The sequence below is a fragment of the Calidris pugnax genome, unplaced genomic scaffold (genome assembly GCF_001431845.1).
Source record: "Calidris pugnax isolate Ruff unplaced genomic scaffold, ASM143184v1 scaffold63, whole genome shotgun sequence".
NCBI classification, from domain to species: domain Eukaryota; kingdom Metazoa; phylum Chordata; class Aves; order Charadriiformes; family Scolopacidae; genus Calidris; species Calidris pugnax.
Genome location: NW_015090852.1, coordinates 3,500,330 through 3,514,372, shown reverse-complemented (window position 1 = coordinate 3,514,372; position 14,043 = coordinate 3,500,330). Strand labels below are relative to the sequence as shown.

The window sequence follows — 14,043 nt, the reverse complement described above, 5'->3', positions numbered from 1 at the left end:
GCACAGAAACGCCTGTGGGATAACTGGACAAGCGGGAGTTAAGTTAAAGTCTTTCAGCTCTGGCACGCAACTGCCAGAAATGCTTTGGTAAAAAGTCTCTCAAGGCTTTATTTTCAATTCCAAAGGAAAAGAAAGATGGCAATCAACACCATCAAAGCTCCTTCTGCACGGAAACACTGACAGAAAAACATACCTTTCTACTTCCTCTCAGCTGGATCCTTACTACTTAAGGCTGGGACTGACCCATCTGCTCAAACCGAAAAGCATCCTGCCCAGCTATCTTGTCTCTGACAGCAAATGGCAGCGATGCCTAGGGAAACAGTTTAAACCCATTGGCCAGGAAACGTGCTTTGGCTGTTTCTTAGTACTTATATGCTGCTCCTGCACAGAGCCAGACTAGGTATTTTCCTGAACTCTTAGAAGGCCCAGACATGAAAGCCCCCATCCATCTTGGGCATACCAGGGCACATGGTAGTGATGCAACATGAGAGCGGTGATGCCAGGAGGGTACGGCATGATGTTCTCTGGAGTTTGAACATCATGGACAAAACAGAAACTCCAACCTGAGGTAGAGAGTGCAATGGATAATAAAAGATCTGTAGAAAGAAGTGACGTGGGCAGACCATAGGTTAGAGAGGTCATTTAACCATTTGTAATATGCGTCTCTTATTAGAGAGGCTGAGATGTAATGATCCAGGCCTTCAAATCTGGAGCTCTGTGGACCCTTCCCTGCTGTTGGCTAGGATGGCAAACATCAGAGTGGCATTTCCCCGATCCGGTACAGCAACACATTTCATAGTGGTGAACATCCTTTTTGTTAAGACAGTTAAAACCAGACTGGAAAACGTGCTGTTCTGTAAGCCATAGAGCATCATGACACTTCGTGATTTGTGTCTTACTACTTCTACCTGAAAGAATCCACGTACCTCCTTCTCACTTCCCATCTATTGTGAAAGATCCACCCTGGACAAGAAACTGCCTGTGCTGCAGCCAGTCTGGCGCTGCTCCAGGACACCTTGGCCAGCCTGTTCATCTGTGCTGTCTGTCTGGCGAGCGTGCACAGAGTGACTGACCCCTTGCTGCTGCCAAAGAGCTGAACTCTGCTTAACTCTCCCTCGGCGCAGTCCCTATTGTGGGTCTCTCTCATTTACCTGGCAGCCAGAGCACACAAACCTCTAGGAACTTAATTAACTTTCAAACTCGGTGCAAATCTTTCAACGGTGATTGCACTTGGCCAACATGTCATGAATTTATTAGAGGGAGGAAGAATAGACCTGATGAATGCATGGATAGGTAAGGCAAGATAAAACTAATTTCCTGAGGAAGGCAAAGGAAAACAAGCTGAAAGGAAAAAAGGAAAGTTGACTGTAGGGAACAAATCTGACAAGTAACCTTGTAAGGCCTCTTCCACCTTTAGCTCCTGAGAAGGAATGGTCTGGCAGAAGCCATGTGTGTGTCTGGGCACACCAGGGAAATTAAAGGGGGTCAGCAGCTGTAAGCAGCAGTATCACAGTATACTACTCCCTGCATTTCAGATACAGTGTCTCTGTGACATTGATGGCTTGGACAGCCTTCATCCCTAACTCCTCTCTGCACTGTGTGGAGTTTCACAGTACCAGGAACTGTGCAGTTAAACCCTGTGCATACCTTGGCACATTAAACTCAATTTCTGGAAAACTTAAATGGTAAGTATCAAGGGACAACAAAACTAGATTAAGCCCGACTCCTGGACAGCATAAACACACAGGAACATGGATTGCAGAGACTATAAACACACCTCTTCTTGTGAAATACTGCTCTTACACAGAGGAATGGCTCAAAATTTGCAAAAAACACCTTTGTTCAGAACTGAAAGTAGAAACCTAAATGATCAAGACTGAAACTATTTGCTTTGCAAGAACACTTTCTATCTGAGCTCTCAGACTGGAACTGTTCAAAAATCAAATGTATGTGTGTTGTCCTTCGGAACAAAAAATAATCAGGACATGAAAAGTCCGAGATGGTTAAATGTTTCCTCCAGAGGCTGGGGATTAGAAGTCTGGGCAAGTAGCAGAGGAGGGGAAAAAAAAGAGTAAAATAAAAGAAGAAACTCTTAAGTGACCGGACAAGGGAAACTTAAATCTTATTTTTAAGGGGTTAGGTTGTACTAAAGCTTGAAAAATTAAATCCACAGCTGTCTCCAGAGGACTATATCTCACTAAGAAAGCTTCAAGTAAGTTTATCATGTATCCAACACCTAGACATTGGACCTTAGGGACCACTAGGATAATATTTCCTCTGGATTAGCAAGAAAGCTAGCAAGTGACATTTGTATGAAACTAACTTTAAGTTTAAGGGGTTTTCTTATTATAAAATGATAAATGAAGAATGAGCATACTGGGAAGGAAAGTTCTTGCAGTTTGTAAATCTAACACATCCCCACTATTTCTTTAAAAATGTACTGTTATCTCCTAAATTAGTTTTATTTGGTGACATCAGTAATTTGATGTTTTTACATCTATGATCCTCCCAGTGAGGATCAACGTGTTCTTTATGAGCAATATTTTTAATCTCATAATCCCCTTTATGAGGAACACTTTTAATTTTAGGGACCATGAGCACTGGCATTGAGACAATGTAATATATATGGAAAAAATTCAAGAACGAAACTTTAGGAAACACAGTATGGATCTGGCACAATTACAGTGCTTTCCTTCTTCTGGGATTCTTCACTATTAGCCAATAAAGCCCAGGATATGTTGGAATGCTATTAATTAACTCACCTCACTGTGCCTTGCCATGACAACTGATACGCCCCTGGGTTCCAGGGAAATCTTATGAATCACACGAGATGCAATACTTAGCTGGAGCTGGGTGAACTAAGGACAACTTTAAAATGTTGACTTTAAAATCTGAAAACCAACAGCAAATTGACTTTTGTACAGAAGGCACAAAATAAAACTCAGACATCGACATAAAAGCCAATGTTTGAGTTTTATAGGATAAAGCACTTTTTATTTATGCATTTTGCATTTTCCATGTCTGTCTAAAATGCACTAAAATCCTCACTGGTGTGAGGAACAGACCACAGGTCCCCACAGAAAAATGCCTACTATCTATGGATGGGCTATAGTAATCTGTATATAGTAATATCCAATTCTGCCCACAAAGCACATCAGTGACAATTGTGTTTTCCAGTTCTATAGAAAATCCCGAGTTACACACCTATGTGCTACTCTGTGCCCGTACAGATGCATATGTAGGAGGTGTAACGAAGAAAAGGCATACATAGCAAAATTAAATGGGGAAAGTGAAATGAGGGGAATTACCTAAACAGCTTACAGATGGTAACTAAATTAGTTGAAAGCTGAAGGATTGTTTTTTCAACACACAGCTCAACAGCATTGTAAAACTTCCATTATTGTAACCCAGAAGCTCATGAGAAATAGTAATTACCAGAGCTGAACTCCTGGGCTCTCATATTTTCTTACCCATGGGCCTGCCAGACCGGCCCCTGGATCCTTCCATCCCACAGTACTTTCCAGACTCCTGGAAAGAACAGCTGGCAGGGTGAAGAAATATTCTTCACCCCCTGTTCCCTTCCACCTCTCAGGTCCCCTGTTGTCCCCCATGCACCTTGTTTTGAACACCATCACCTTCCTCTTCTGACACAGTCTCTTCCAGGCACCCCATACACTTTTTGGCTGTTACTGTGCTTCACAGCCAGCAATCCCTCTGGCTGTCTCTGTGCTGAGCCAGCTCGGACAGCACCTGGAACATAAGCTGCTCCAGAGCTCGGGCTGCCTGCAAGTCACATCTGCTCTTGTCAGAGGCATTTTGGAAAACTCAGGTAAAGGTTTCTTGCCCGATACCATTCCACCCAGAACTGATGGCCTAGGTGGAGTACAAGGTGAGGTCTAAGCAGCAAGCAAGGGCAGCCTTAAGGCTCTCCTGAGGGAAATGCAGCCACAGTCCCCAAGAACGGACCTAAACTCTCTGCTTGTCATCAGCTCCCAGCTGTCACATAGGTTAACATTTTTTCTTACAACTCTTTCTGTTGTATACATTCTTCCAGTTTCCACCCCATCCATGTTGCCACAGATAGTTCTGGGAAGACCAAGCGAGGTGAAGGGGCAAGTGCACTAAATCAAACAGAAGTACAGTGTATGCTTGGGCTCCTGATGAGTCTAGAACTGACTCATCATCCCCCTACTCAGTGGACTACTTCCTCCATTATTATCAACCATGATGCAAACAAAACAAATCAGTATAAGAACAGAACCTGTGAAAAAATTTACTGTACAGTCATCATCCACATTCTCTTTCTTAGATTTAAACGAGGAGGAGCTTCCATGAGCATCTAGCTGGCTCTTCAGTATCATCACACCAAAGACCCCTATGCATTGATCCCTGCATCAAGACCAGCCTTTTCACTACCGAGCTGAGAAGCTTTGATACAAAAATGGAATGGTTTTCTTGCAATAACAGTAATTCAGTCCTGGAATAGATTCTCCAGGAAGACTATAATGCATGTTACTGAAGATGATACCAGTGATAGGAACAATCGGGATACAAATGATTTGGCTTGGGGCAGGGGGATAGACTAGAAGAGGTTGCTTCAGCACAATTTGCTATGAACCTACAAGGCTGTTGAAGCTGAAGCATTTGTTTCACAAAGGCATCTTCTCCTGACATAGAGACTGGCAATAATGGGGAAGCATCCAGTCATAAATCCAAAGGTAAGTTATTTCACTGGTTAAGTGCTACCCCACCAAGATTTTATGCTTGATTTCAGATCTGAATTTTTGGCTTGGGGCAGGGGGATAGACTAGAAGAGGTTGCTTCAGCACAATTTGCTACGAACCTACAAGGCTGTTGAAACTGAAGCATTTGTTTCACAAAGGCGTCTCTAGAAGAGGTTGCTTCAGCACAATTTGCTATGAACCTACAAGGCTGTTGAAGCTGAAGCATTTGTTTCACAAAGGCATCTTCTCCTGACATAGAGACTGGCAATAATGGGGAAGCATCCAGTCATAAATCCAAAGGTAAGTTATTTCACTGGTTAAGTGCTATCCCACTAAGATTTTATGCTTGATTTCAGATATGAATCCATCTAGCCTAAATGCCTCTCCTCGTGCTTCCACTCTGCTATGCTTCCCATGTGCTTTGGTTACAATTAATGGAAACAAATACAGAAATGCTGCTATCTGCAAAAGGAGCCAGATTTGCCCTGATATTAAGAACAAGGCTAGAGTTGTCCAGGATAGTGGAAAAACTTAATGAAAAAGATTTTGGCTGTAAAGTGTTGTGCAAAATCTTTACTTTTTCTAAGGAAATATCCACTGAGATATTTATAATAAATTTTTAATGAAAAAGATTTTGGCTGTAAAGTGTTTGCAAAATCTTTACTTTTTCTAAGGAAAGATCCACTGAGATATTTATAATAAATCGTCATCTAGCCTAAATGCCTCTCCTCGTGCTTCCACTCTGCTATGCTTCCCATGTGCTTTGGTTACAATTAATGGAAACAAATACAGAAATGCTGCTATCTGCAAAAGGAGCCAGATTTGGCCTGATATTAAGAACAAGGCTAGAGTTGTCCAGGATAGTGGAAAAACTTAATGAAAAAGATTTTGGCTGTAAAGTGTTGTGCAAAATCTTTACTTTTTCTAAGGAAATATCCACTGAGATATTTATAATAAATTTTAGGAAATTAACATTTCCCTTTTGATTCTGTTTGAAATTAGTAACTTGCTTTAAGTGAAATGTCTCCTGAGCAACACCACTTCAGCTGAGGAACTTATTCCTTACTCTCTCTCTGCTTTTTTTGACATAACCTGAAAAAAAGAGGGCAATTATTTTTCAGCAAAGTAGAGGGAATTTGATGATCACATTCAGAATCCTTTTCTTCTGGAGGGGAGGGATAAGGAAGAGGGGGAATTCCTGATTTATGATCAAATATAGACTTGTTCAAGTGTAAAGGAGACCCCTTCTTGAAAACACTTAAGCTGGCGCTTAACTTTATTACTGTGGCAAAATTAAGCATGTGCTTGAGTGGTTGCAGAGTCAGAACCATAAAATGTCATAGCCTTTATAGCTATGAGTCTGTTTTCTGCCTGCTGCATCTAATAAACATTAAGAGGTGAAATTCTGTCCCCATTGGGGTCAATGGTAAAACCCTCATTGACTTCAGCAGAAGCAGGATTTTGCACAAGAAATTTCCATCATTGTCACTGCGGCCCACAAGATGATATCAGCAGAGAGAAGCCATCTGCACACTCTTGTGTGGACACTTTGCTATTTAATCTTTCTATTTCTTCATTAGTTCAATTAAAATTAACCCAAAGTGAAAGCACATCATTGGTTCTTTGGATAGGGATATTGCATTTCAGGTTGTTAGAAAATAATTTTGGATAGGGATATTGCATTTCAGGTTGTTGGTTAGAAAATAAGCAGAAATGAAATACACAAATTCTAGTGCACCATACATACTAAACATATGCACAGAGAACATGACGTGTAGATGTGGCACTTAGGGACATGGTTTAGTGGTGGACTTTGCAGTGGTAGGTTTATGGTTGAACTCTACGATCTTAAAGGTCTTTTCCAACCTAAATGATTCTACGATTCAATAGAATATACACAACATGCTGTTCCGTGTTCCTCACAGCAAAATTCCCTCTTAGTGGTTGCAGAGTCAGAACCATAAAATGTCATAGCCTTTATAGCTATGAGTCTGTTTTCTGCCTGCTGCATCTAATAAACATTAAGAGGTGAAATTCTGTCCCCATTGGGGTCAATGGTAAAACCCTCATTGACTTCAGCAGAAGCAGGATTTTGCACAAGAAATTTCCATCATTGTCACTGCGGCCCACAAGATGATATCAGCAGAGAGAAGCCATCTGCACACTCTTGTGTGGACACTTTGCTATTTAATCTTTCTATTTCTTCATTAGTTCAATTAAAATTAACCCAAAGTGAAAGCACATCATTGGTTCTTTGGATAGGGATATTGCATTTCAGGTTGTTAGAAAATAATCAGAAATGAAATACACAAATTCTAGTGCACCATACATACTAAACATATGCACAGAGAACATGACGTGTAGATGTGGCACTTAGGGACATGGTTTAGTGGTGGACTTTGCAGTGGTAGGTTTATGGTTGAACTCTACGATCTTAAAGGTCTTTTCCAACCTAAATGATTCTACGATTCAATAGAATATACACAACATGCTGTTCCATGTTCTTCACAGAAAATTCCCTCTTAGAGGATTGATCCCTTAAGGGAAAAAAAAAAGCGATGTTGCACCATTATGGTACATTTTATATCTTCCAACACTTCTTAGATCAGCCTTGCTTAGGACAAGAGTAAACTGGTATTTTTTCCACAAGTAGCAACCCTCAAACCTCGAGACAGGCACTGAAAGTCTATGTAGATGGTTGTTTTGCCACATCACCAGCTGCAGCTGAGCTTGGGTACTGTATTGCTGCCTTATGGGCTTGTGCAGGTCTGCACACGCAGAGTTTATACCACTCCAGCTGCTGAGAAGCACAGAGGCACAAGATAGCAGAGGTCAGTTTACCACCAGCTGGATATACTCACTCAGCCAAGTGAACGAGCGTACAAGGCCATCAAATAAGATCACTTTCATGGAAGTAAGTAATTCTGATTTGAATAAGCCAAGGGAGAAAACAGCATACCCTTTGCTCTATTATGCCTAGTTAAAAGAAAGCTTTGCTTCTCTACAAAGAGGTCTGCTTCTTTTCACATCTTTAAATATTTCTTTCTACATCTGAAACAATGAAAACCTACAGCTAATTTTCTTCACTGGTTTAAATGAGCCACAAATTGATGCATTTACTTAGGTCAGTGTTGAGTTAGATATATTATAAAATACAAATCAAGTTCTCCATAGAGACCCCTGTTTTCATTTTTGTGAAGTCTTATGTTCAAGGATAACAAGAGCACCCAGCATTTACCAGCACGATCATGTGTCATATTGAAAACACCCTTCTCTTGCGCAGATGTCCCTGTCACTGCTGATCAAAAAGGCATTCAAGAATCACCTTGATCTGTGTCCCAAGATTAATTTAATCCAGAAGAGTTAAGACAGACTTTCACTTTGCATATCAGATTTTGCTTTGCTTCGTCTCACTTCTTCCTTCCAATATAAACTTCTAAGCCCAGGGTTTATTACCTCCATACCTCAATCACTTAGTATGTGACAGCACATCAGAACAACATCACCTCCGTCCCCCACTGAGCAGCATAGTCTAATCACCTAAAATGTTTCTCTGAAAGTCATCCTTTCAGATTGCTGTACTTTGTTTTAGCTAATAAAAGGCCTTAAGGAGTTTTATACATAGTTTATTATTACAAGGTCTAGCAAAACATCCCGTATTCAATATTTTTCCCTGAAATCCACCCATATTCTTTTTTTTCTGAGACCAAGATGCAATCTTTGATGGAGAGGTTACAAATCTCAGGGTTACTTTGGTTTTTTAATTCCACAAGACAGAAATTAATCTATTACATTTTAACAATTCCATTTGCTTCAGAAAAGCAATGTTGGTCGTTTTGTTGGAAATTTTTTTCACAATGATGTAAAAAAATGATGTAGAATTCAATGAAACTTTGAAGAAATGAGACCCCAAGGCATTTTCAACACACAGTCTCATCGTTACACACCAAAGGCCCATCGAAAGCTCACTGAAGACAATGGAAACATCTTTTTTGACTTCAACATCAGGCTACGCATGGTACTTTTCAGTCATAAGTAATTTGTTTTATACTAAGAGAACAAATAGGAAGAAATAGAACTAAGTTACCGTGAGACAGTACGGTGGGTGTTGCTCTGATGTCAAAAGAGTGTATTCTGTGTATCTGGTTAAGAACATCTGCTTGAGAAAAAAAAAAGAAATCTCAATTTATTTTCATAAAGGTGTACTTTCTCAATGACATTAAAAGGTTCTCACTTTTTAATGAAACAAAGAAAAAAACATTGTTCATTTCTTCATTTACACTTACTCTACAAAAATGTTGTTGTCCATTTCTTCTACACTTATTCTACAATATATTTAACCTGAGAACACTTGACAGTTGTCTTTCCTCTTGCTCTAACTACCTACTCACTCCTCTCTCACACAGCTTCTCTTAATGCAACTTCCTCTACCATTTTCTTCCTATTCTGCTTTTCTCTACAACTCCCATCCTCTTTTCCACCCTTATTTGTATTCCTTCACTAAAAAAATCTTTTCTTCTACGTGACTCCAGAATAGTATTTCTTACAACTGCTCTAAGAAAAAAGCCAAAATCCAAACCCACCCAAACAAAAGAAAAAATGATAGAAACACAGAAATACTGCACCTTTCAGCTTCTCTTTGCAACTTGATGACCCTTCTGCCTCCAATAGCACTTTCTTTCTTCTTGTGTATGCTTCTAAAGTGCAGGTGAGGGAGTCTTCAGAGTCCCATGGTAATACCATAAACCTCATCACACTGTAACAAAAGGGATATAGGAAATTGTGCAAAGCAACATCAACAGCTCAGGGAAAGGCTGAAGAATCAGACCATGGGCAGCATTTGTTTTACAATTTAATTTTAAAAGAATCTACCATGCAATACAAGGTTTTTAGTGTTTGTGCCATGTGGTTTTATAAGCCCAGCATCAAGTGGTTATCACAGATCGACAAAATTATCTATCTTGGCACTGCTTGTGGCTCAAATCACTACAAAGCTGAAGTATTTTCATGTGAACTCTGTCAGGCTCAGACAAGCTCTGCTGTCCTTTCAGGCCCTGACAAGGCACCAATTTTAGCCCAAACATTGTGGCACACTTAACTGTAATAAATGCTCCTTTTCTCATATTTTTCAGGTCTCTCAGTCTTTTGTATCATTCTCATCTTTGACCTACTTTTTCATAGGTGTCTAAACCTATTCTCCATTTGTAGGCATATGTGACCAGATTAAAAAAAAAAAAAAATTCTCAGTGAAATAGATCCAGATTTTCAGGTACTTAGTACTCAGAAAATATCAGACTATTTATTTATATGACTTCAGAGTTTAATGTTTGGCTCATGCTTATCTGAAGAGCTGCTGAAATCACTGAAGTATTGTTGCTCTGATCAGGTAGTCATAGATACATTTTTCCTTATGACTGACATTAATAGAAAATACTACTGTGATAAAAAGTAGAATAAGGATAGTAACAAAAGTGTTGTGTTCTACAATGTTTTGTAAATTCATTGCTCTATGGTAGCACTTTATATTTCACCACAACAAAAACAAAAGCTTAGTCACCTGCCTCTTATTTATTTCTGTATCACCCCTATGACTCTGGGTAGACAGCCATTTCAGTTGTATGCAATGGAGCATCTTATATTTAACTGCTGTGAGTTCCTACAGAGTGGTATTGTCCTTTTATTCTAAAACCCAAACAACTATTCCTGCTCCTTAAACAACTCCTGAAGTAATGATTTCTGCCAATCCCCCACACCTTTATTGAATTTTACAAATATAAGCGGGAATGAAATCTATTTTGAGAAAGTACAGAGTTCAAAAAGCCAACAAGACACTGCTGCCTCTAGTTCTCTATGTTAGTTTCTACCCAACAGACAGCAGGATCCTCGGGCAGCTGGGGATGAGCCTGCTTTACAACTACCATGGATATTAGAACAAATAGCCTAGAGGAATCTCCATTTGGGACTGGATGCTGCTCTGATACAAACTTTAGTTGAACTACAGCCCATTAAGATAATTTGTGATACCTCTTGGTTAAGATGCTGTTTGGTCGTTCTTTAGAGTGACTGGAAAACAAGGCAAAAACACAGAGGATGCAGGTTCTGGCCATACAGTGTAACTTTCCCAACATGATTTCAGATTTCCAGCCACTTGCCTGAGGCTGGAGCTACAGCAGTATTGTCCTCATGCCTCCTGCATGTCGGTGGCCGAGCAACAATGCTGCTGACTCAAGAGGAAGATTATGTTTCAAAACACCTTCCTGACCAAGGCTGCCTTCAGGTTGGGCTTAGCTAAGAGGTGGTGCTGAGGAAAAGTGACAGCTCAGATGGCTATAACGGGGCAGGACACCACAACAGCCCTTCTTCAATCATCCCCTAAATACTGTAAACAGGAACACGAAGACCCCTTACTCCTGCTGCTCACAACTTCCAGAAGTACCAGGTATGAAAGAGGTGGGATCTTTCTGTAAGGGCTTAACCGTTTCTTGACGCCCTCAGGGCTCAAAACCTTGGCCATGCCTCACCTGGACTCTGGCTCCCCTCAGCCCCATTAACTTTGCTGGGGGACCGGCCTCACATGTCCTGCCCTGCACGGGGCCTGCTGGCCGCCATGTCCCACTGCCCTGCTGTGAAGGAAAAACCCTTGAGGCAGCGGCTGCGGTTGCCAACGACCCCATCAGTGTGCACAGGCCTGTGGGGCAGCCCTCGGGGGGGTCGGCTACACCCCCTGATGTGCGAGGGCCCTAGGCCTGGGGAACTTAACTAGCACGGCGGGCGGAGGCCGTTGCTCGGCCATTACACCCTGAGGGGACACTGCGGGGCGGGACCCGGCACGGCACCTCCGCGCGTGCCAGCGGGCTGTGGGGGAGGCCGCCTCACGCCTCGGGACGGGGACCCGGCGGGATAACGCCTCCCTCCCGTCGCTGGGCTCGCCTTCACCCTGGTAACAGCACCGCTGCGGGGCCGCGCCCTGCTGAGGCCTCCACCCACCCCCCCCGCCCCGCTCCTCGCCGCCATGCAGGGCGAGGACGCCCGGTACCTCAAGAGGTAACCGGGGAGGCTGGCCAGGGTGCGGGGGCGGCGGCTGTTGTAAACCTCATCACACTGTAACAAAAGGGATATAGGAAATTGTGCAAAGCAACATCAAAAGCTCAGGGAAAGGCTGAAGAATCAGACCATGGGCAGCATTTGTTTTACAATTTAATTTTAAAAGAATCTACCATGCAATACAAGGTTTTTAGTGTTTGTGCCATGTGGTTTTATAAGCCCAGCATCAAGTGCTTATCACAGATCGACAAAATTATCTATCTTGGCACTGCTTGTGGCTCAAATCACTACAAAGCTGAAGTATTTTCATGTGAACTCTGTCAGGCTCAGACAAGCTCTGCTGTCCTTTCAGGCCCTGACAAGGCACCAATTTTAGCCCAAACATTGTGGCACACTTAACTGTAATAAATGCTCCTTTTCTCATATTTTTCAGGTCTCTCAGTCTTTTGTATCATTCTCATCTTTGACCTATTTTTTCATAGGTGTCTAAAACTATTCCCCATTTGTAGGCATATGTGACCAGTTAAAAAAAAAAAAAATTCTCAGTGAAATAGATGCAGATTTTCAGGTACTTAGTACTCAGAAAATATCAGACTATTTATTTATATGACTTCAGAGTTTAATGTTTGGCTCATGCTTATCTGAAGAGCTGCTGAAATCACTGAAGTATTGTTGCTCTGATCAGGTAGTCATAGATACATTTTTCCTTATGACTGACATTAATAGAAAATACTACTGTGATAAAAAGTAGAATAAGGATAGTAACAAAAGTGTTGTGTTCTAGCAATGTTTTGTAAATTCATTGCTCTATGGTAGCACTTTATATTTCACCACAACAAAAACAAAAGCTTAGTCACCTGCCTCTTATTTATTTCTGTATCACCCCTATGACTCTGGGTAGACAGCCATTTCAGTTGTATGCAATGGAGCATCTTATATTTAACTGCTGTGAGTTGCTACAGAGTAGTACTGTCCTTTTATTCTAAAACCCAAACAACTATTCCTGCTCCTCAAACAACTCTTGAAGTAATGATTTCTGTCAATCCTACACACCTTTATTGAATTTTACAAATATAAGCAGGAATTAAATCTATTTTGAGAAAGTACAGAGTTCAAAAAGCCAACAAGACACTGCTACCTCTAGTTCTCTATGTTAGTTTATATCCAACGGACAGCAGGATCCTCAGGCAGTTGGGGATGGGCCTGCATGGATATTAGAACAAATAGCCTAGAGGAATCTCCATTTGGGACTGCATGCTGCTCTGATACAAACTTTAGTTGAACTACAGCCCATTAAGATAATTTCTGATATGTCTTGGTTAAGACCCTGTTTGATCGTTTTTTAGAGTGACTGGGAAACAAGGTAAAAACACAGAGGATGCAGGTTCTGGCCATACAGTGTAACTTTCCCAACATGATTTCAGATTTCCAGCCACTTGCCTGAGGCTGGAGCTACAGCAGCATTGTCCTCATGCCTCTTGCGTGTCGGTGGCCGAGCAACAATGCTGCTGACTCAAGAGGAAGATTATGTTTCAAAACACCTTCCTGACCAAGGCTGCCTTCAGGTTGGGCTTAGCTAAGAGGTGGTGCTGAGGAAAAGTGACAGCTCAGATGGCTATAACGGGGCAGGACACCACAACAGCCCTTCTTCAATCATCCCCTAAATACTGTAAACAGGAACACGAAGACCCCTTACTCCTGCTGCTCACAACTTCCAGAAGTACCAGGTATGAAAGAGGTGGGATCTTTCTGTAAGGGCTTAACCGTTTCTTGACGCCCTCAGGGCTCAAAACCTTGGCCATGCCTCACCTGGACTCTGGCTCCCCTCAGCCCCATTAACTTTGCTGGGGGACCGGCCTCACATGTCCTGCCCTGCACGGGGCCTGCTGGCCGCCATGTCCCACTGCCCTGCTGTGAAGGAAAAACCCTTGAGGCAGCGGCTGCGGTTGCCAACGACCCCATCAGTGTGCACAGGCCTGTGGGGCAGCCCTCGGGGGGGTCGGCTACACCCCCTGATGTGCGAGGGCCCTAGGCCTGGGGAACTTAACTAGCACGGCGGGCGGAGGCCGTTGCTCGGCCATTACACCCTGAGGGGACACTGCGGGGCGGGACCCGGCACGGCACCTCCGCGCGTGCCAGCGGGCTGTGGGGGAGGCCGCCTCACGCCTCGGGACGGGGACCCGGCGGGATAACGCCTCCCTCCCGTCTGCAGGGGGCGCCCTCCCCGCCCCGTCCCACCCTGCCGCGCGCGCGGCCGGCACTCGGCGCAGGCTGG

General features: G+C 42.5%; 1 protein-coding gene across 1 annotated transcript in view; it reads left to right on the top strand.

Annotated features, from left to right (window-relative positions):
- The first annotated feature begins 11,649 nt into the window (after positions 1 to 11,649).
- The window catches only part of KIFAP3 (kinesin-associated protein 3), a 78,278-nt gene continuing 75,884 nt past the window's right edge, over positions 11,650 to 14,043 (top strand). Inside the window, exon 1 of the mRNA XM_014943522.1 lies at positions 11,650 to 11,768. Coding sequence (XP_014799008.1) covers positions 11,737 to 11,768 — 32 coding nt within the window. The 5' untranslated portion in view covers positions 11,650 to 11,736. The remainder of the gene's footprint in view (positions 11,769 to 14,043) is intronic.